The sequence below is a fragment of the Nerophis ophidion genome, linkage group LG18, assembly GCF_033978795.1.
Source record: "Nerophis ophidion isolate RoL-2023_Sa linkage group LG18, RoL_Noph_v1.0, whole genome shotgun sequence".
Taxonomy (NCBI): domain Eukaryota; kingdom Metazoa; phylum Chordata; class Actinopteri; order Syngnathiformes; family Syngnathidae; genus Nerophis; species Nerophis ophidion.
The window spans coordinates 25,237,122-25,260,413 of NC_084628.1; the positions used below are offsets into that span (position 1 = coordinate 25,237,122).

The 23,292-nt window shown below is 37.5% G+C and overlaps 1 protein-coding gene across 2 annotated transcripts in view; it reads right to left on the reverse strand.

Moving 5' to 3' along the window:
* Positions 1-23,292, reverse strand: part of urb1 (URB1 ribosome biogenesis homolog) — a 76,121-nt gene that overhangs the window by 38,751 nt on the left and 14,078 nt on the right. For both annotated transcript variants that reach the window (XM_061877842.1, XM_061877843.1), the window contains exons 2-12: positions 19,942-20,081; positions 19,349-19,500; positions 19,153-19,282; positions 16,371-16,467; positions 10,337-10,422; positions 10,132-10,257; positions 9,928-10,049; positions 6,361-6,556; positions 3,675-3,812; positions 3,447-3,608; positions 3,263-3,377 (exon numbers count right to left, since the gene is read on the reverse strand). In XM_061877842.1, coding sequence (XP_061733826.1) covers positions 3,263-3,377; positions 3,447-3,608; positions 3,675-3,812; positions 6,361-6,556; positions 9,928-10,049; positions 10,132-10,257; positions 10,337-10,422; positions 16,371-16,467; positions 19,153-19,282; positions 19,349-19,500; positions 19,942-20,081 — 1,464 coding nt within the window. The remainder of the gene's footprint in view (positions 1-3,262; positions 3,378-3,446; positions 3,609-3,674; positions 3,813-6,360; positions 6,557-9,927; positions 10,050-10,131; positions 10,258-10,336; positions 10,423-16,370; positions 16,468-19,152; positions 19,283-19,348; positions 19,501-19,941; positions 20,082-23,292) is intronic.

The window sequence follows — 23,292 nt, forward strand, 5'->3', positions numbered from 1 at the left end:
GAGCGGTAAATCATATTTAGACCCTCTAAACAGGCTAAAAATAAAGCTCTAAAAGCCACAAAAATAAACATATGGTTGACTAAAGTACAGGAGAGCCTCAATCTATGTACTAATTATGTTCCTACAACGGCGATGTAAGTGGAGTTTTAGTATAAGTCGGAACTTATAGCTAATAGATTACCCAAGTACAGTGTAACTTTGATTTATGAAAGTAATTGGTTCCTAAACAGGTTTTTTTAATCGAAAAGTTTGTTTAGTGAAGCAAATTTCTCCATAAGAAACAATGTAAACATGAACAAATGGTTGCAGCCTTGACAAAAGTCCATGTTTTAGTGAAGGTTTGTACACTTTGAACACAATATAAAGTGCTATACAGTACTGTATATCAAACAAACATAACAAGGAGGTGATAGATTAACAATCTCTTTATCAACAAGCTAAATCTACAACGACAAGCTTAACTGAGCTGTATGTGCTGCCCTGCTAACACGCGCACACGCACAGAAGTCCCTTATGTGCCCTCACAAACCATCAGAAATCACAAAAATCCCTAACTTTAATAACCATATTACTACAATAATAAACATTTTAAAAAGTACTGTATTTTTCGGACTTAAAGGCACACTTAAAATCCTTTAATTTTCTCAAAAATCGACAGAATGCCTAATAAACCTTTGTGCCTAGTGTATGCCATAATTCTTGTTGTGCTTACTGACCTCGAAGCAATTTTATTTGGTACATAGTGTAATGATAAGTCTGACCAGTCATACATAAGAGATATGTGTAGACTGCAATATGATGGCAGTAAACAACACCAAAACTTTAAATGTTCCATTGAGAATAAAGAACATTACACACGGAGCAAACATCTGTCAAAATGTTTTCATTACGACTTCTGTAAGATATGAAGCCGCATCGCTTGATGGATTGTCGGCGCATTAAACATACAAGTATTAATTGGGGCTTAAATCATCAAAAATTATTCCCGTACGCAGCCACTGCTGTTGCTCACTGCTCACCTCACCTCCCAGGGGGAGATCAAGGGTGATGGGTCAAATGCAGAGAATAATTTTTACATCCATAGTGTGTGTGTGACAATCATTGGTACTTTAACTTAACTTTATTATTATGGATCGTGTATAAGGAACGCAAAATGGCACCTAATAGCAGAAATAATACCTGGCGTTTTGTTTCGCAATATCATTATTATTAATATTATATGATTTATTTATTTTTTATATGTCCTGTCTCAACATTCAGACAAATCCTATTATTGATGTAGATGATCATATCTGCTGTACAGATTTACTTTAAAAAAAGAGAAGTGTTGGATACTTCTCTTGTTGCCAGAGAATAAAAGTGGGACTTAAAATATTCAACAGTGGGGGCAGAACATTCAGGGCCAACCACCGAGAAAGCCCTGTTTCCCCTGGTCTTAAGTCTCGTTTTAGGCCCCACATATTGGAACTGGCCCTCGGACCTCAACGCACGAGCTGGAGCATAAATTTAGATTAGGTCCGTGATGTACTTTAGTGCCAGTCAATTCACAGCTTTAAAAAAAAACAGTACAATTTTAAAATCGACCCTTACACAACAGCAAGCCAATACAGGCAAGTGAGAATCGCAGTAATGTACTCCCTTTTTTTGGTTCCCGTTAAAAGTCGTGCCGCAGAGTTCTGAACTAACTGTAAGGGTGAAGAGCGTTACAATAGTCCAGATGTGATCAGATAAAAGCGCACATGACCTGTTCAAATTATGTAAAAGATAAAAAAGATTTAAGGTGATAAAAACTTGATTTAACAACGCCATTAATATGTTTGTCAAATTTAAAACAAGGTTCTATTATGACTGCAAGGCTGGTGGCTGTTGGACGTAGGGCTGGGCGATATGGACGAAAACGTATATCTCGATATATTTTTACTTAAACTCGATATTCGATATATATCTAGATATATTTTCCTAGGAAAGTATACATATAAAGACATACATTTTTGAGTGAAATTTACTGAAATTGAAGTGAATGACAACTGTACTGTTAGCAGTCAGTGGCACTTTTATTAAGCTAGTTAGTCAAGATAGGTATTGAGAGCACAGAAAATAAACTGTTTAAGTAGCACAGAATTATATAACTTAAATAAAATAGAAAAATATTATTTATATTTAAAATAAATAACATGGCTGTGCAAATAATATGAAATCTCTCAAACTTAAGTAATTTGCAGGCAGGCACTTTTTAATTCCCAGTCGACAATGTACTGGACTGTCACACAAGTACGGTTCTGGTCAGCGCCACATAAGTGACTTGACTTAATTGTGCAGCTATGATCTTTCTCACTGCGACATGTGCAACTGGAGAACAGTTTTGATTTGGGCATGCATGGTAAACAACTCAAATGAATGTTTCAGCCAGACGCATACATTTGTCCAAATGTGGCCAAGTAGACACATTGTGGGTTTCCTGGACGTCGTCTACATCGCTAAAAGAAACATCTAAAGAAGAGAATCCCTCTGCCATCTTCCACTAGTTTTTTAAATATATAAATCGCCCGCTTGAATATTCCCCCTTCTCTTTTTTGACTCTCTCGTCGTCATTTGGGATGTCTGTTGTAATTTTCCTTCCTGGTTCCATGACCCGCCCTATCTTGTTTCTGATTGGCCTGTCCCTTATGTTTTGCTCTAATCTCAACCAATTCAGACTCACCATAGTAAACAACCAACCAGTCATGGATGTTCTTATATGTGCAAGCATGTCTTGGAAGGAGGAAGGGGAGGGGTTTAGTAGCCCATGGAGTGTTGCGAGGAAGTGGGAAGTGGAGGAGAACAAGGAACACAACAAAATAAGCTGTGTTTGGTAATTTTAACGTGAAATAAATTATATCGATTTGACAATATTTTCCTAATTCATATCTTGTTTAAAAATACATTGATATATCTTACAAACTCGATATATCGCCCAGCCATAGCTAGACGTACAGTGGTCTTAAGTAAGTCCAGGTCAAGCCGAGAGTTACTGTTGCCCAGCAGCATTTTTTCTTCGTTTAACATGTGACTTTGGATAATTAGTCCTTGTTTTCTTTTTTACCATTATCAACAAACTATGGGAGTATGCCGTACCCTGGCAAGATCAGAACACAAAACAAGGAGCACCTATATCTCATAATTGAGTACCATCGCCTTGAAAAATGGGGAAATTATTTGATATCGCAGCGTGTACTGGATCTCCTTGATTAGCGTGTGCCTAATAAAGTGGCCAAGTTCTTACCAGATACTTTGTTGTTCTTGTTCGTCTGTTTTGTTCCTACTTTCTGGTCGGTCTCACTTTCCTTCTTGGTGTGCGATTGCCACCTTTCAACGATGTTCGTCATATCGGGCAAAATCTAGAACAAAAAGGAAGAGGTTCTCAAAGTGAAATGCTTTTAAATTTGAGGGGTGTTGTTGGTGCAAACCTTGCTGAGCGTCTCTCGGTACTGCTGGAGCAGCTCGCCCATTATTTCAGGCGTGTACACGTCAGAACGGTACTCCAGAAGGAACGCAGCGTTGGTGTCCGCCTTTTTTAAGATGAAGCTGATGGTGGAGAAGGTGGTGAGCTGCGCGGCTGTGTTGGCTAACTGCGGAGAGAACGCAAGAGGGTGGTTGGTCGGTCGTCTGTGTTGTTGAGCGTGCATGTTACCTACACTCATGCCCTGCTTGAAGAAGGGCTTGGTGCAGACCGGAGGAAGCGAGATGGCCAGGATCATGGACAGCAGGCGAGGAATAGGAATGAGCTCGTTGGCTTGGAACACGATGCTGATCCCTGGCTGGGCTTCGTAGATCTGACGGCGATGTAAAGGACGTTAGTCGCAAGTGTTGTGTACACTCACATGTCATTTCAGTAGGCACACTTACATGACCAAAGATTCAGGATTATTTTACCTCATACACTTTCCCTTCATTTTTTTTTTTTACAATCTATACTTAAATTATTGAACAACAGGTCAATATCAATAAAAATGCAACATAACAGAAAGTTTTGTTTTGATAATTATTTTTCATTGTTATTCATTTAAATACTTCTGCATTTACATTCTCTTTCGATATTAATCTCTATTTCTTTACATTTCCTTCATCATTGTCACTTGTTTTATTATTTAACTCCTGTGGTTTCTTCTCCCTTATAATATTTTGCATATGAATTTGTTTTTTTTTCTGCAAAAAATATAATGTAACTAATACCCAATTATGTAAATTGAAAAAGTCAACATCCAATGATCTTTTCTCATATTAATTTAAGAATTTAATAAATTGTCCCATTCATTTTAAAAAGGAATTTAGTATTTTATCTTTAGATAATAATCCCTATTCCCTTACAAGTTTTTATAAATCAGAAAATGTGTTGATTTGAAAAAAAAAAAAAGATCTATTGTTGTAAGCTACAATGTCTGAGTTGTTTGGTTTTTCTTTTACATTTCTCAATGCTTTTCCCACTTAAATGTCTGCTGAACACCATAAATATGTCAACCATTTTTAATTGGCTTTCTTGCAGAAATCCAAAATCCTGATATTGCCCAACATTTATTTTACAATACCGATATCAAGCAATACCAATACAGTATTTATTTCCGACATGTTTAAAAAAAAAAGGAAGAAAAATCTTGTACATACGTATATATATGTATATGCATATTTATGTACATATGTATATACATACATACATATATGTGTATACATACTGTACACATATATATACACATATATTTTATATGTATATACATACACACACATATGTATATACATATAAATATAAAGACACATATATATACACGCATATATAATGATACACATATATATACATATACGTATATATATATGTATACATGTATATACACACGTATACATATATACATACACATATACAAGTATACATATGTATGTACTGTATATATATATATACACATACAAGTATACATATGTATGTACTGTATATATATATATATATATATATATACATACACATATACATATATATACACGTATACATATGTATGTATGTGCGTATATATATACGCACATACATACATAAAGTTCTTGTCAGGTGGTGTTGTGTAAAATAAGACAATACTGCAAAATAATGATAGAAAAAGTGCCATACTGTGGAACCTCGATTTATGAACCCGTCAATATGAAAACGTTTCGGTTGACTGACTTTAGATTGTGCCAAATATGCATCAGTGTGGGAACCTTGTCTCTATGTACAAACACTTTATTCATTCATTTTGTGTCCCGCTGACAGCCATTTAAACTTGTTTGTATTGAAAAGATTGATTGTACCACAGCACGTTTTTAATTGTACTGAAAACATACTTATTTTACAGTGAAAGAGAAGACCACCTCTTGTTCAGCGCCACCTCTTCCACACACACACTGACTCTTCCCACTGCCCCTTTCCCTATCTCGAGAGAGAACATTTGCCAATATTAATTGGAATCCGATTGGCCAAAAATCTAATTTACCCTAAGGAGATTTTACTTTTTAAAATGTTATTACTGTAGCAATTAGTTTGTTAAAGTTAAGGATTTTCGTGATTTCTGATCATGTGTGTGCGTGTGTGTGCGCATGTAACACAGTTAGCTAGTGGTCGTTGTTTTAGCTTGTTAATAAAGACGCAGTTAATTTGTCACTTCCTTGTTATGTATGTTTGATATACAGTGCTGTATAGCACTTTATATTGTGTTCAAAGTGTACAAACCTTCACTAAAAGATGGACTTTTGTCAAAACTGGAACCATTTATTCATGTTTATATTGTTTCTTATGGAGAAAGTTGCTTCACTACACACACTTTTTGATTTACGCACCCTGTTCAAGAACCAATTAAGTTTATAAATCCTGGTTCCACAGCATTTACACTTCTGTCACAACAAAATAGTAATCAAAAATAGTCAAGTAAAAACATCAACAACAAATAGTCTTTTAATACATCTATAAGTAAGAATGTAAATAATAATGTTGATAATTGTATAAACATTTCCCTGTGGCACAAACATTTGTATAGTACAAAATATGAAACTATATACAAATACAATCATTACAATTACTAATGACTTGATATTTATATATTTTTTCCAATACTTTTATTTTTCTTTCACACAGGGAATGAACTAAATGTAAACATGTCAAAGTTATGGTGTAAGAATTATTATGTTTGAAACAAATAAATGACATCATTATCAACTGTTTATTTAGCATTTTTATCTATTTATTTTTCTGTCATTATTGGACACTCCAAATAGTTTTCTGGTTCTTGTTATTATCTAGTCATGCCTTTATGTTTTTACTTGTATCCGAGTGACAGTGTGGGTGCTCCAAGGAGTTGGCGAGCGTACCTTCTTGAGCAGCCTGACAGTGTCCTGCCAAGCACTGTTGGGCCGAGGTGTGTACCAGTGCCGCGTCTCCTTGAAGTATCTCGTCACCACATCTGGACTCGCTCTCAATATCTGGGCCGCCAGCTGGGCCACCAGCTCGTCCTCGGTCGCCTGTTTCAGGCCCACCAGGAACTGCAGCAGGACGATGTTTCCAGGTCTGTGGAGAGTGAGGAGCGTTCAGACAACTTAGGGGAAGAGGAGTGAAATGTGTATTCTCCAAACGTTTTCCACTGAGGTCCGCACACAGAAAATTAAAGCATGCAGGGGCCATTTTTATATTTTTCATTTTCAAACCCAATGCAACAAACAATTATTTTTTTTACCATTACTGCTCCCTTCAATTTTAGTCCCAGGAACCCAAAAGGGTCTCCGTATTTAAAGTTTTAAAATTAAGGAATATATTATTATTTTTATTATTATTATTCAACACTTACAGTAAATGTCAAGATGAACTTCAGATCTAATAGTCGATATAAAGTAAAAATATTTTTTTGAGGTTTTATGCCATTTTTGTCAAAGACCACCAACACACACTCGTGTTTGTTTCCGGAAGTAGGAACACACATTTGTTACCAGAAGTCGGAAGTATGCTGCTACGGAAACGGAAATCAAAGCGTCGACGAAATCAGTTACGGCAATGATTAACACCATTATACGGTAAAAATATTGAAATTATTACATATTGTTATGAATGTGTCTGTTACTACATTATATATATACTTGCACTGTGTATATTGTACATATTACATATTGTTATGAATGTGTCTGTTACAACATTATATATATATATATACTTGCAGTGTGTATATTGTACATATTACATATTGTTACGGTGTTTGTTACGACATTATATATATATATATATATATATATATATATATATATATATAAATAAATATATATATATATATATATATATATATAAATATATATTTAAATATATATATATATATATATATATATATGTACACTTGCAGTGTGTAAATTGTACGTATTACATATTGTTATGAAGTTGTCTGTTACTACTTTATATATATACTTGCAGTGTGTATATAAAACATATTACATATTGTTATGAAGGTGTTTGTTACTACATTATATATACACACTTGCAGTGTGTATATTGTACATATTACATATTGTTATGAAGGTGTCTGTTACTACATTATAAATATACACTTGCAGTGTGTATATTGTACATATTACATATTGTTATGAAGGTGTCTGTTGCTACATTATATATATACTTACAGTGTGTATATTGTACATATTACATATTGTTATGAAGGTGTCTGTTACTACATTATATATGTACACTTGCAGTGTGTATATTGTACATGTTACATATTGTCAGAGGTGGGTAGTAAAGCGCTACATTTACTCTGTTACATACACTTGAGTAACTTTTGGGATAAATTGTACTTCTAAGAGTAGTTTTTATGCAACATACTTTTACTTTACTTGAGTTTATTTATAGAGAAGAAACGCTACTTTTACTCCGCTCCATTTATCTACATTCAGCTCGTTACTCGCTACTTTTTTTTTATCGATCTGTTAATGTTTGTTTTGGTTTATGACCGACCTTCAACGTAGGATACGCATGCTTGCGTTTCACCAATCACATGCAGTCACTGGTGACGTTGGACCAATCAAACAGAGCCAGGCGGTCACATGACCGTCTCACGTTCAACCCGACTTAAGTTGGTGTGTTACCATTTAGTGGTTAATTGTACGGAATATGTACTGTACTGTGCAATTTACTAATTCAAGTTTCAATCAATCAATCAAAAGTGTAAAGGAAAAAAGACACTTTTTATTTCAACCGTACTTCCCGTCAAATCGCACTGATCGCACAGTTCCTGTCTTCACAATAAATGTGCCGCTCCATCGCGCCTGCGCTAACAAAATAAGAGTCTCCGAAAGCCAGAGCAAACACGCGAGCAAGCTACGGAGTTTGCCGCCAATGTATTTCTTGTAAAGTGTATAAAATCTAATATGGAAGCTGGACAAATAAGATGCCAAAAACCAACGACTTTCATGTGGTATTAGACAGAAAGGAGGAACTATTTTTCTCCTCCATTTGAAAACGTGGACGTCAGCACTATACTGTCTGATTCCAATCAATGCAAGTCATCAGAATCAGGTAATACACCAACTTATATTCTTGTCTTCATGAAAGATAGGAATCTATATATTAGACATGCATGTATATTCTTTAAAACACCTTTAACATGTCAACAAAAACGGCAAAATAAATAAATATAAATTATATACTGTATATATAAATGTATGTATATATATATATATATATATATATATATATATATATGATATGTGTGTATGTATATGTATATATGAGGTAGATCACCTCGACTTGGTCATTAATTAATTGATTAACGTTGAAAAACTTATTCGGGTGTTACCATTTAGTGATCAATTGTACGGAATATGTACTGTACTGTGCAATCTACTAATACAAGTTTCAATCAATCAATGAATGCCTACTGATCCTATGGTGCTGTTAAGTTATTGTGGCTCAATGTGACTTAATTTTTTTATTTTAATGTACTATTATTTAATATATATTATTGTTTTAGTTGCTTAAGAGATATTCCCGGCTCTGAATTTGCTCTTTGCTATTTTTATGTTGTTGTGCATTATTTGTTGCCGTAATCATTAAACGAACAGGTTACTCATCAGTTACTCAGTACTTGAGTAGTTTTTTCACAACATACTTTTTACTTTTACTCAAGTAAATATTTGGGTGACTACTCCTTACTTTTACTTGAGTAATAAATCTCTAAAGTAACAGTACTCTTACTTGAGTACAATTTCTGGCTACTCTACCCACCTCGGCATATTGTTATGAAGGTGTCTAATACTACTTTATATATACACTTGCCGTGTGTATATTGTACATATTACATATTGTTATGAAGGTGACTGTTACTACATTATATATATACTTATCGTGTGTGTTAAAACGCTGGAGGGTTTTGAAGTTGTTTAGAGGATTTGAAGGCTACAATGGTGATTCCTATTAGTCACATCCACAAAGCGTTTTTTATCATCTTTAAAATCCTGCCAAAAAAGACGTATGTTCTTCCATCCATCCATTTTCTACTGCTTGACCCTTTCAAGTGTCGTGGGGGGTTACTGGAACCTATCTCAGCTGCATTCGGGCAAAAGGCGGGGTACACCCTGGACGAGTCGCCACCTCATCACAGGGCCAACACAGATAGACAGACAACATTCACACTCACATTCACAGACTAGGGACCATTTAGCGTTGCCAATCAACCTATCCCCATAATGATTGTGAATGATAGGCAAAAAAAGAAGAAGAAAGCGCAGTTCCCCCTTAAAAATTGCAGAAAATTACCCATGTTAAGTATTAGTTTCACTAAAACAACTTGACACATACAGTATTTTTGGGTTTGACTTTTTTAAATTCACTTTTATATACAACTTATACCGGTATTCAGCCAAAATATAACATTATGGAAGTTTTGGTCCAACAATACTTGCCTGCCGGCCGTGCCGAAGCTAGGATCATGAAAGGGGATCCCGAGCCTCCTGGAGCAGCACAGGTCCAGAAGAAAACTGTGAACGAGCTTCCTCACCACGGTTATCCCAGTCGGATCCGAGTCCTGCTCCATGTTTATCACATCACATAATTTAAAACAACTCAAGCAAAGTCAGTGCGCTTATTGGACCGTGACAGAAACTCACCCCCTCATCACCCGCAGTGGCGTCCACAATCCCGTTCCATTTGTACAGCGAAGCAATGTGGGATATGGTGGCGGCTGTGAAAAGGCGCACTTTTTGCGTCTTGCTAATGGCCTTGTCGAAGAAGACCTGCAGCGAGGACAGAGCATGTTAAACTAAATCGATGGAGCCATTAGGACTGAGCAACACCAGCTGAGCATGCACTTACTTTGGTCTTCAGCGTGGACAAAATGAGATTGACTATGGACATCCTGTCCTCCTTCAGCCCCGTGCTCAGGATTGCCGGCAGGAACTCTGTCGCAACAAATCAACATGAAAAAAAAAAGAAGCTTTTTCTGACAATAGAGTTGATTGTCTTGCAAAATATTAATACAAAAGTATGTACTTTTGTGGTCAAAGGTTTATATACACTTGTAAAGAACATAATGTCATGGCTGTCTTGAGTTGTATATTTTTGTTTCATCTGACATCACATGGACAAAGATAACACCTTCTGGAGGAAAGTTCTGGGGTCAGATGAAACAAAAATGTAGCTTTTTGGCCACAATACCCAGTAATATATTTGGAGGAGAAAAGGTAAGGCCTTTAATTCCAGGAACACCTTTCCTATCATCAAGCATGGTGGTGGTAGTATTATGCTCTAGGCGTGTTTTGCTGCCAATGTAACTGGTGCTTTACAGAGAGTAAATGGGACAATGAAAAGGGAGGATTACCTCCAAATTCTTCAGGACAACCTAAAATCATCAGCCCGGACAGCCATGACATTGTGTTCTTTAAAAGTGTATGTAAACTTTTGACCACGACCAGTATGACATGAAATATTTCCACGGATATTAATGTGACGGCTTTTAAAATGTTATTGGATCCCAGTGAGTCACCAGAGTAAGATCATTTGAAAAAAAATACTGTTCATGGTCAATCTGCATTCTTCCCCTCTTGGCCAAAATGCTCAATTGGACAGGCTCCAACCCACAACCACGCCTACTCTATTGCCATTGGTCAAGGGTCAAAGGGATGTAATCGTATGAGCAGGGTTTCCCTTACCTGTAATTGATCGTGGCGCCTCGCCATGGCAAAATAAAAGCCACCACACCTTAAAAGTGTTTTTTTTTTTTTTACACGAAAACAAACTGACTGAGTATTTTATTGTGTGAATGGTTACACAATATTATATATACTGTAAATTCCGGACAATAAGCCGCTAATTTTCCTTCTTACACTTTAAAGCAGGGGTAGGGAAGCTGTGGCTCGCGAGCCAGATGTGGCTCTTTTGACGACTGCATCTGGCTCTCGGATAAATCTGAGCTGACATTGCTTAACACGATAAATAATGAATAATTCCACTTGTAATCACAGTGTTAAAAATAACGTTCAAAATATAAAACATTGTCATGCATTTTTATGTTCAAGAAGTTGGTAAGAAGTCATTTATTTATTATTGGTTAGGGTGGGGCTTGCCCTCCAGGGGGTTCTTCAGACCACCGCGCACTGACATGAGAGCCTGTTTCAGGGTTACAATATTGTTTTATTTTTCAATAAGTCTCTCCGTTGCTTTCCAGCAATTGTCTTTTTCTCTTTCGTTCTCGCTCTGGTTTCTAGCCCCAAGCTTGTCTCTCCTCCTGGCTGCTGCTTATAACATAGCGACAAGTGATCAGATAAAAAGCCCAGGTGGGCCATCTACGCACCTGTCGCTGATTTCGAGGCCGGTACTGGCAACACCTTGTTTCGCTGCAGGCCACGCCCCCTCCACAGTTCGCTTCAAAATAACAATGTTATTACAAAGAATAAGAGACCTCTCTAGAAATGTTGGTCTTTCTTAAAAATGCACGCATTTCGTTGTTTTCAATGTTAAAAAAAATATTATATGGCTCTTACGGAAATACAATTCAAAATATTTGGCTTCTTGGCTCTCTCAGCCAAAAAGTTTCCCGACCCCTGCTTTAAAGTTTGAACCCTGCGGCTTATTTGTGGATTTTTCTCCAATAACAGCCAATAAAAATAGTTAAAACAAAAAAAAAAAGCAAATGCACCAAGAAACTGTTTTGTGTGTTCTATGCTATGGACGAATTCGCTCACTGCGGGTGTCCTTCTATTTACAGGTAGTGCTTTGTTTTGGGCTTTTTCAAGCCGATTGCCGTGTTCGGCTTCCAACCGTGCATAGCGTCTACTTTTATGGATTCTTTATTCATCACTCCAAGCAACATTTTAAGTTTTACAATATCACTTAAACAATTTCTACTTACAAAACTGTCCCATGTGTGATGTCTGTAGTCGTGTTTTCATGCATATTTGTACGTGCTATCTTAATGTAATGATGCTCGCTTCGTTTGCTAACACGTTTACGAGTGTCTTTGTTAGTATTATTACCTTACAATGGAATATTATTTAAGTTTCACAAATTCCTCAGTAAATTAACCAAAACGGATTGGAGAACAAGGTTACGCAGCTAGTGGGTCCATGACGATGACTTCTGATTTGTTTTATCAGCCGTTTTACTGCTGTGTTACAGACACCACATGGAAACTATTAAGGTATGTAAATAAACATTTACGAAATATTTTGTAGCGGTATATATATATATATATATATATATATATATACATGTGGCTAGTCCGGTGCGGCTAAAAGAGGGAAAATATTTTCTTGGAAAATTTAGAGGGTGTGGCTTATGCTCTATAGTTCGGAAAATAAGGTAGGCTATTTATTCACGCACTATTGGCCATAATTACTTTGAAAACATTCTCAAATATCATAAAAATGTCTCTCCATGCTTTATTTGAAAAACACACATCTAAATCGTCTGTCAGCATAAGCGCTGTCGCTGGCTGCGCATCTGACCGCCCCTGAAACAATGTTGGCACTCGGCAAAAGTAAGGGGGAAAAAAGTTAAAGAGAAAGGTATTTCAAGTTAATTAATGCATTTCTTGTTGAAGCCTGTGAAAATTACACTAATTTTGACATTACTATTGACAGTAACGTGTAACTTTACGCCGTTCATGTCTTCAAGCCTCTAACGTAATTGCATTGCTAATTACTAATGCTAATAAAAGTGAAGCTAATTTTCATTTTCCTGTCAATGAGCTGGTCCATTGTATTTTAGCAGTGAGCTAGCAGCATTAGGGCTAACCTTTAACCTGTATAACTGTAATACTATTTTTCAGTTTATTATTATTTATTATTAATTTAACATGGTTTCTACATGTACAATCGTGGTCAAAAGTTTACATACACTTGTAAAGAACAATGCCATGTTTGTCTTAAGTTTCCAATAATTTCTATAACTCCTATTTTTTTTGTGATAGAGTGATTGGAGCACATACTTGGTCACAAAAAACATTCATGAAGTTTGGTTCTTTTATGAATTTATTATGGGTCTAATAAAAATGTGACCAAATCTGTTGGGTCAAAAGTATACATACAGCAATGTTAATATTTGGTTACATGTCCCTTGGCAAATTTCACTGCAATAAGGCACTTTTGATAGCCATCCACATACTTCTGGCAAGCTTCTGGTTGAATATTTGTCCACTCCTCTTGACAAAATTGGTGCAGTTCAGCTAAATTTGTTGGTTTTCTGACATGGACTTGTTTCTTCAGCATTGTCCACATGTTTTCAATGGGATTTAAGTCAGGACTTTGGGAAGGCCATTCCGAAACCTTAATTCTGGCCTGATTTGGCCATTTCTTTAACACTTATGACGTGTGTTTGGGGTCATTGTCCTGTTGGAACACCCAACTGAGCTCAAAAACAAAAATTTAGGATGGGTGGAATATAGTGCAGCCTGTGTTACATTTTACAATAAGCAACAACTATTGAAAAATAGAGCAAAACCATACAATAAAACACTTATGTTAATACTAATATAGATTTTCTTTTTAAATATATGTACATCTGCCTAGCCTTTTGAAAGAAAATATATGCATCATCACCGATCAAATTCATCTTGACGTCAACTATTTGATGACGTCATATTGGCCACGCCTCACCGTCAGAATTATATTAGCAATCTGGGGGAAACCCTGATGAGATTTTCATATCATGGTTATTGTGACCACAATTATCACGGTTAACACTATCATGGCATTGCATTGTTAAATGTGCTCAAAAAGTACAACAGATACACAATATACTTTTCTTGGCAAGATAAACATTAAATATTGTACAGACATATTATTGTTATTTGAGTGTTTCAATAATCACAATGGTAATTTTAAACCTACTGTATTTTTCTGACTATTAGGTGCACCTAAAATCCTTTCATTTTCTCAAAACGCGACAGTGCGCCTTATAGCCCGGTGCACGGAATAATTCTGGTTGTTTACACCGACCTCGGAGCTATTTTATTTGGTACATGGTGTAATGATAAGTGTGACCAGTAGATGGCAGTCACAGATAAGAGGTACGAGTTGACTGCAAGACGACGCCAGACACCAAAACGTTAAATGTTCTATTGAGAATAGAACATTTATGTTTTAGTAGGACTTTGGTAAGCTAAGAAGCCGCACAGCTTGATGGATTGTCGGAACTTTACGGCTACAATAGCCAGACGTACTGTGCTCTAACATACAGGTGTTGTTATGGTGTTTGTGTATAAGGAGCCCACAATGGCACCTATTACCAGTAGGGTTGGGTATCGAGTATCGTTGGAACCGGGACTAATTTTCCGATTCTCCCGGAATCATTCAAAATGTTAAATTTCAATTCCTAGTTTCGATACCTGGTCTGCCGACTGGAAAAAAAAAGAATAAGTCCGCCGACCGGAAGAAGAAGCCGAGCGAGTCAGTCAAGCATGGATAGTGGGCGTCGGCGGTCGAAAGTGTGGCTTTATTTTACTAAAAAAAATGAAATATTGGCGAATTATAATACGTGCGACAGGACTGTTTCGTGCTTAGGAGCGTGCACGTCGAACATGATGAAGCACCTCCGAGTTCATGGAATACAAATAAATGCGTGTCCCGTCTTCGACGCACTGGGCCGACCGTCCTCCTCTGCCTCTTCCTCTGGCTCCGACGCCCAGCCTGGCACCTCGGTGACTGCACTGCAGTCGGAATCCGGTAAGTAAAACAATATATATGCAATAAATAATGTCTTTTGCCCCAACGTTGAGGCAGCTAACAAATTAGCCCGCGTATTTTTTCATAGACAATTTACAACCTGCTAGCCAGGCTCCGCGATGTGCTCAGCGTACTCCGTTCCCCGTAGCGGCAGTGAGGAAGATGTCGGTGCCACAGACGGAAGAGTGCCACAGAAAGGTCACTGCACACATAGTCAAAAAACTGCATCCCTTTTCAGAGGCGGAATCTCCAACATTTAGGTTAGTTAAGCAATAACGTTAGAGCTAAGCTAATTGATACTGGGCTAAACAGTAACAGCAACATTACATGTTTGTTTATGTTTGCAAGGATATGGTGAAAACTTTCAACCCAAAATACATATCATTGTACAAGAAGAATCGGAATCGAGAATAGTCAGGAATCAGAATCGAAACAAAGAGTCTGAATCGTTCAAATTCAAACTATACCCAACCCTAATTAGCAGACATACTATCCAGCATTTTGTTTCGCAAAAATATGCAAAATCAACTTTTCTTACCTTCTGGCACCTACTAACATGTATTTGAGATCTGCATTACGTCCTGAAAATGTGTGCGCATCCACCATTGTAGTCCGTGGCGAAACCATAGTCAATAAGCTTCTTCCTTTTTTCTACCTTATTGTTGTGGGGCATTTATCCACCGTTATTGCCATTTCTAATATAAAACAGTGTAAATCTCTAACTTATATCTGTCAGGAGACTTGCTATGGAAGCGCTAAAAACTACCAGTGTAGTGAGTTTACATAATTAACACACGTAGCTTGCACGCTACACCGCTACAACAAAGATGACGGGGGGAAGACGCTGTCGAAATGCAGCCACATAAATAAGACCGGCTACAAAATGGCACATTCTGAAGCGACGGTCAGAAAGCGACTTGAAGATGATCTGTAAAACATAATCTATGCAACATTTTGAACAAAGAACCAACATTATGTTATGTAGACCACAATGATGTGTTTTAAATTTAGACAAAAATCTTAATTAGACCCCTTTAATGCGCCTTACAATGCAGAGCACCTTTTGTATAAAAATAGCTCTAAATAGACCCACTCATCAGCAGTGTGCCCTATAATCTGGTGCGCCCCATGGCCTGGAAAATAGGGTAAGTGTGAAAAGTTGAAAATGCAGCAAGCACCTATGTTACCTTTGATTTCCATTACACGTCCAATGGTTGCACTGTCTCCTGAAACCAAGAAGGCCAGCACAAACTGAATGAAGGCCATGCGGACGTCAGGTTTTCCCTGAAAAGATGTGATGATATTCAGTCAAATGGAAGAAAAGAGACGGTTGTATTAAAGCAGGGGTCTCACACCTGCGGCCTGCGGGAACGTCTTGTGGTTCTCTACTTAACTTCACAGTTTAGTGTAATGTCATTGTTGTCTCCGAACCCTGGCAATTTAATAGTTCAATATCCTAACAATATTCAGTCCCTTCAGGAGTTTTCTGGTATTTTTTGGGGATCGTTGAAACGCCTGAATTCACAGGTAGTGATGCTTTGAGGCTTTTTATTTTCAATAACATGGAATCAACTTGTGATTCTATGAATTTGATATCAATGTTTGAAGTCTTCAAAGTACAGTATTGCAACACAAATCGGAAAACAAATTCTGTATTCATGCTTTACCCGTTTTATACCACAACATGCCTCCAAAAAATAGACAAACAGCTCTGATACATTTTCATAATACCATCCATCCATCCATCCATCCCTTTTTTACCGCTTGTCCCTGCAGCATTTTTTTAAAAATTCAAAGAAAACTGGTTTTGTTTAATAAAATTCTACCCAAACATTTAATAAAGTCAAATACAAATAAGGCAACAAGATAATTATCCAACACTTCTCTTTTCAAAAGTAAATCTGTACAACAGATATGATCATCTACATCAAGGGTGCCCATTACGTCCATTGCGAGGTACTGGTCGATGGTGGGTGTGTCAGTCGATCGCCAGCAAGGCATTAAAAAAATTGACCTAAAAATTAGTGATCATCAATCTTCACCAAGACGTCACTTTTGTCACTTGATTGACAATCACGACACCCGAGGGTCTTGTGAGATGACGTTGGCTGCTGCGAGATCATTATTAAGAAAAAACGGAAAGGCGAGAAACACTTTTTATTTCAACAGACTCTCGCACCGTACCTGCCATCAAAACTCTAAAGACTGACTGCACATATCCTGTCTTCACAATAAAAGCGCTGATTCATCCTGCCTGCGCTAACAAAATAAGAGTCTCGGAAAGCTGGCGTGCACAAGCTAGCAAGCTACGGACTTTGCCGCCAATGTATTTCTTGTAAAGTGCATAAAAAGGAGTATGGAAGCTGGACAAATAGAATGCCAAAAACCAAGCACTTTCATGTGGTATTGGACAGAAAAGAGGACTATTTTTCTCCTCCGTTTGAAAATGGGGACGTTATCAGCACTACTGTCTGATTCCAATCAATGCAAATCATCAGAATCAGGTAATAAGCCCATTTGTATTCTTGTCTTCATGCAAGAAAGAAATCTATATGTGTTAAACATGCTTGTATTATCATTTAACACATTTATACTTAAAAATGTATTTTTATAAATGAATAAATATAAATTAAATAATATTGGTCAATTGACATCAACAATATGATTTGTCTGAGTGGCTGGACAGGACATAAATATATATTTTTAAACTATAAAAAAACAAAGGATTTTTAAATTTTTTCAACGATTAAAAATTATTACTAATAAGAGTCGCAATTTTATCGAAAATCCATTTTTTGACACCCCTACTAGAGTAAAGAGCACATACTTTTACCATTTGGTTCCATTAATTCAAACTAATAATAGTAATAATTAATTGTGAATACAGAAAAAAAAAAATCCAAGAGTTCTGTTGGTGAGATGGATAACAGAGGTGCAGACACCCTCCATGTTTATACTTGAAAAGTGTTTGTCCATCTTAAACATTTATTTATATTCCAACACATTTGCCCCTGCACGTTAAGAGTATTTGTGAACTCTTGCGTGCAATCTGCAGCGCAAATTTTTGTTGGTAATGAGAGATGATGAGAGCGTATCATCACACTTCAACATCTCTAACATATAATGCCACCTCTTTGCTAGGTCATCATTACAAATGAAAATATTAGGGGTGCTCACAAAAAATCAATTTACATCCAAGTTGTGATTTTTATTTACTCCGTTTTAAACCGATTTAAATTGACATTTGTTTAAATCTTAATTAACTTAATAAGTATTATTAATACTATGGATACCGTTGCTTTTATACATTTTAGTTTTTTAGTATAGTATTTAAGAAGTATTGTGTATGTTTTCTCAATTGCTTTGTAAAATTCTATCTTAAGTATTGTAAAACTGGGATTGGGTTAGATTTGGGGTTGGTCTTTTTTATTATTAGATTAACATTCTGGGATTTTTGTAAGTAGTATTTTCAAAATAAATTGAAAAAAATATATATTTTTAAGGCCAACACTGTGCATTTAAGTCGTATGTCAGCAGCCAAGAGGAGCTTTTGTAACCTGTTTCGATAAAATAAAATAATTGTGTTGAATCGAGAACTGATTCTGAATTGAATCGTCACCCCACGAATCGGAATCGAATTGTGAGGTGCTCAAAGATTCCCACTTCTAAAAAATACATTCCCTAATTGTCTTACCCCACTTAAAAAAAGATGAAATACATATATAAATTCAAGTAAACTAGGAAGTAAATGCACTGTAGACATCGACAGGAAGTAGGTCTGAGCTAAGCAACAGGACCACAATTGCAATAAAGTGACCATGAATTGATTAACGTGGACCTCGACTTAAACAAGTTGAAAAATGTATTCGGGTGTTACCATTTAGTGGTCAATTGTAAGGAATACGTACTGTACTGTGCAATCTACTAATAAAGTTTCAATCAATAAATCAATGACCTTTTCGTCTTTACCTTGCGATCTTTCCACTTGACGAGATCAGTGAGCGTTTTATTGATGTAAACGTAACTTAGGACCTCTCTGGCAGCTTCGGGGCCCTGAGATATGGACGCAGACAGCAGGTTGAGGCACAGGCGCACCAATCTGTAGGAAAAACATTTCAAAGTATGAGATAACTGCCTATGCCAAGTATCCTCCAATTAGACTTGCCTGGGATTCCGTGATTGAAAACACCCTTGAATCATCCTCATGTGGCTGGAAACTGTTTTTTTCACGATTGCGTTGCCGACCATGCGGAAGTGGGACAAATCACTGGCTGTTCTCAGGAGAATCACTTCCAAACTCTCGAAGATCAGCAACATCTGCACACATTTGAAACTCAGATTAGATAGAGCCTGACTCCATCCATCCATTTTCTACCGCTTATCGATTTTGGGGTCGCGGGGGGTGTTGGAGCCTATCTCAGCTGCATTCGGGCGGAAAAGTCGCCACCTCATCGCAGGGCCAACACAGATAGACAGACAACATTCACACACTAGGGCCAATTTAGTATTGTCAATCAACCTATCTCCAGGTGCATGTTTTTGGCGGTGGGAGGAAGCCGGAGTACCCGGAAGGGAACCCACGCAGTCACGGGGAGAATATGCAAACTCCACACAGAAAGATCCCAAGCCCGGGATTGAACCCAGGACTACTCAGGACCTTCGTAATGTGAGGCACATGCACTAACCCGTTTCACCGTGCTGCTTAGAGCCTGACTCACTTTAAGAAAGCAAACACATATCATGAGACTGCAACCTCACCTCACTCTCTATTTGTTTGTCTCCTTCCAGCAGTTGGAATATCTCCGCACACTCCATGGAGATTTTCAAGTAACCTTCCACCACATCGTACAGTTGGGGGGATGGCAGCTTCCTGGCGATGTCTATGAAGGTTTCAAGTCCTGCAAGGCAATTAAAAAGTTAACCATAGGAAGAAAGTCTCAGTGAATAAATGACACAAATTTCACGAGCGATCCATTTGTTTTAGGTGCATGACAATCGCTCGCTGACCTATTTATTTTTGGACTGCTAAGACCAAAGGCGGTTTGCGATGTGCATCATTATTTTCTGTTATTTTTGGACTAGCTGAAGAGCAGAGGTTGTTGACATACTTCACATTTCCCATAAGTGTTTCAAATTTGACATTTCTGGCTCTGATTTCTAAAAGTGCAATAAATTGACCTGCAAAATTTTCCATTTTTTTTATTTTTCCCAGTTAGTCAAGATGGGTATTAACAGCACAGAAAATAAACTGTTTAAGTAGCACAGAATTACATGACATAGATATAGTGAAGTGAATTATATTTATATAGCGCTTTTCTCAAGTGACTCAAAGCGCTTTACATAGTGACACCCAATATCTAAGTTACATTTAAACCAGTGTGGGTGGCACTGGGAGCAGGTGGGTAAAGTGTCTTGCCCAAGGACACAACGGAAGTAACTAGGATGGCACAAGCGGGAATCGAACCTGCAACCCTCAAGTTGCTGGCACGGCCACTCTACCAACCGAGCTATGCCGCCCCACATATAGAAAAATATTCTTTCTACATAAAATAAATACCATAGCTGAGCAAATAATACAAAATGTATCAAACTCAGGTAATTTGCAGGCAGGCACTTTTTAATTCCCAGTCGGCGATGTAATGAACTGTCACACACGTACGGTTCTGGTCAGCGCCAAGTAAGTGACTTGACTTAATTGTGCGGCTATGATCTTCCTCACTTCGGCGTACATTTTTGGCAGCATTTCTCGTGCGAAATATGCCTGGCTTGGCAGCTGGAGAACAGTTTTGATTTGGGCTCACATGGTAAACAACTCAAATGAATGTTTTATCCAGACGCATACATTTGTCCAAATGTGTCCACATCGTCGGTTTCCTGGACGTCGTTTACATAACTAAAAGAAACATCTAAAGAAGAGAATCCCTCTGCAATCTTCCACTATTTTTTTTAAGATATGAATCGCCCGCTTGAATATTTCCTCTTCTCTTTTCCGACTTTCTCGCCGTCATTTGGGATGTCTGTTCTGATTTCCCTTCCTGGTTTCATGACCTGCCCTATCTTGCCTCTGATTGGCCTGTACATAATGATTTGCTCTAATCTCAACCAATTGTGATTCATTATAGGAAACAACCAACCAATAATGGATGTGCTTTTACGTGCCAGCACGTCTTGGAAGGAGAAAGAGTAGGGCTTTAGTAGCCCATGGAGTTTTGAGAGGGAGTGGGAAGCTGGGGAGAACAAGGAACTCAACAAATAACCGTGAAATAAATTATATAGATATTTTCTTAATTAATATATTGTTTAGAAATGTATCGATATATCTTACAAACTCGAAATATCGCCCAGCCCTACCATTATCAAAGTGGTTTGCGATGTGCGTCATTATTTTCTGTTATTTTTTGACTAGCTGAAGAGCAGAGGTTGTTGACATACTTCACATTTCCCAGAATTTTACATGCGTCCCAAAAGTAAGTTTTAATATCTTTACTTATAGGACTTGAAAGTGTGATGTGGAAACGCCATGCATCGTGGGTCTTACTTAGGGATGATGTTCGTTAAAAAATTATCAATGTCGATGCCATTACTGAATCTTCTTATCGAACCGATTCCTTTCGAATCTCTTATCGAATCTAGATAGGTTGTTGTGCGTGCACTGAGTTCCAAAAGCCATAGATGTTATGTGATCCAAGAAATGGACCCGATAACCGTCTCTTTGTTCCCAATTCTGTCCGTCCTCAAGTGTTCCAATGGGTCCATACCGCTCGCATTTCCTGCCACCCTGGAATAACTCGCACACCCAACCTGCTCAAACATCGATTCTGGTGGCCTTTGATGAATGCTGACGCAAGGAAGTATGTCCTCGCCTGCTCCGTCTGCGCCCGAAACAAGTCTTCCCACCGTCCACCCTCTGGACTTCTCCAGCCGCTCCCCTTACCTTCTCGGCCATAGTTTCATATTTCTATGGACTTTGTCACAGGACTGCCACCTTCCAAAGGCAATACAGTAATACTTACTATAATTGACCATTTTTCCAAGGCCTGCCATTTTGTGGCTTTACCCAAACTGCCGACAGCATAGGAAACTGCAAATCTCCTGGTTAATCATGTCTTTCGTCTACATGGACTGCTTTTGGACATTGTTTCGGACCGTGGACCACAATTCACCTCTCAAGTATGGCGGCTGTTCTGTAAGTCAATTGGCACTACAGTCAGTCTTTCCTCTGGTTTTCACCCCCAAATTAATGGCCAGACGGAAGGGGCAAATCAGGAGCTGGAAGCCGCACTAAGATGCGTGGCAGAAGACAATCCGACGCAGTAAAGTGCTCGTCTTTCCTGGGTCGAGTACGCCCATAACTCGTAAACTATGTTCCACTACTAATTTAACCCCCTTTGAAGCCTCTCTTGGCTATAAACCGCCACTATTCCATGAGCAGGAACAGGAGTTGACCGTGCCATCTGTCCAAAATCATCTGCATCGGTGCCAAAAGGTATGGAAGGACACACGAGCTGCTCTCCTACGTACGGCTGAACGCAACAAGGTGGTGGCTGATCGTCGGAGAGTTCCTACTCCACCCTATCATCCAGGACAGATGGTATGGTTATCTTCTCGGAACATCCCCCTAAGAACTGAGGATTGTAAACTGTCTCCACGTTTTAAAGGTCCTTTTCCCGTCGATGTAATTGTCAACCCTACAGCCGTTCTTCTAAATATATAATATATTTAAAAAAATATATATATATATATATTTATATTGACTAGGTTATATTTAATAAGTGTATTATATATAAATATATATACATACATATATGTACACACACACATATATACATATATACACACACACATACATATATATATATATATACACACATATACATATATATATATATATATATATATATATATATATATATATATATATATAAATAAATGATAAATGGGTTGTACTTGTATAGCGCTTTTCTACCTTCAAGGTACTCAAAGCGCTTTGACACTACTTCCACATTTACCCATTCACACACACATTCACACACTGATGGAGGGAGCTGCCATGCAAGGTGCCAACCAGCACCCATCAGGAGCAAGGGTGAAGTGTCTTGCTCAGGACAC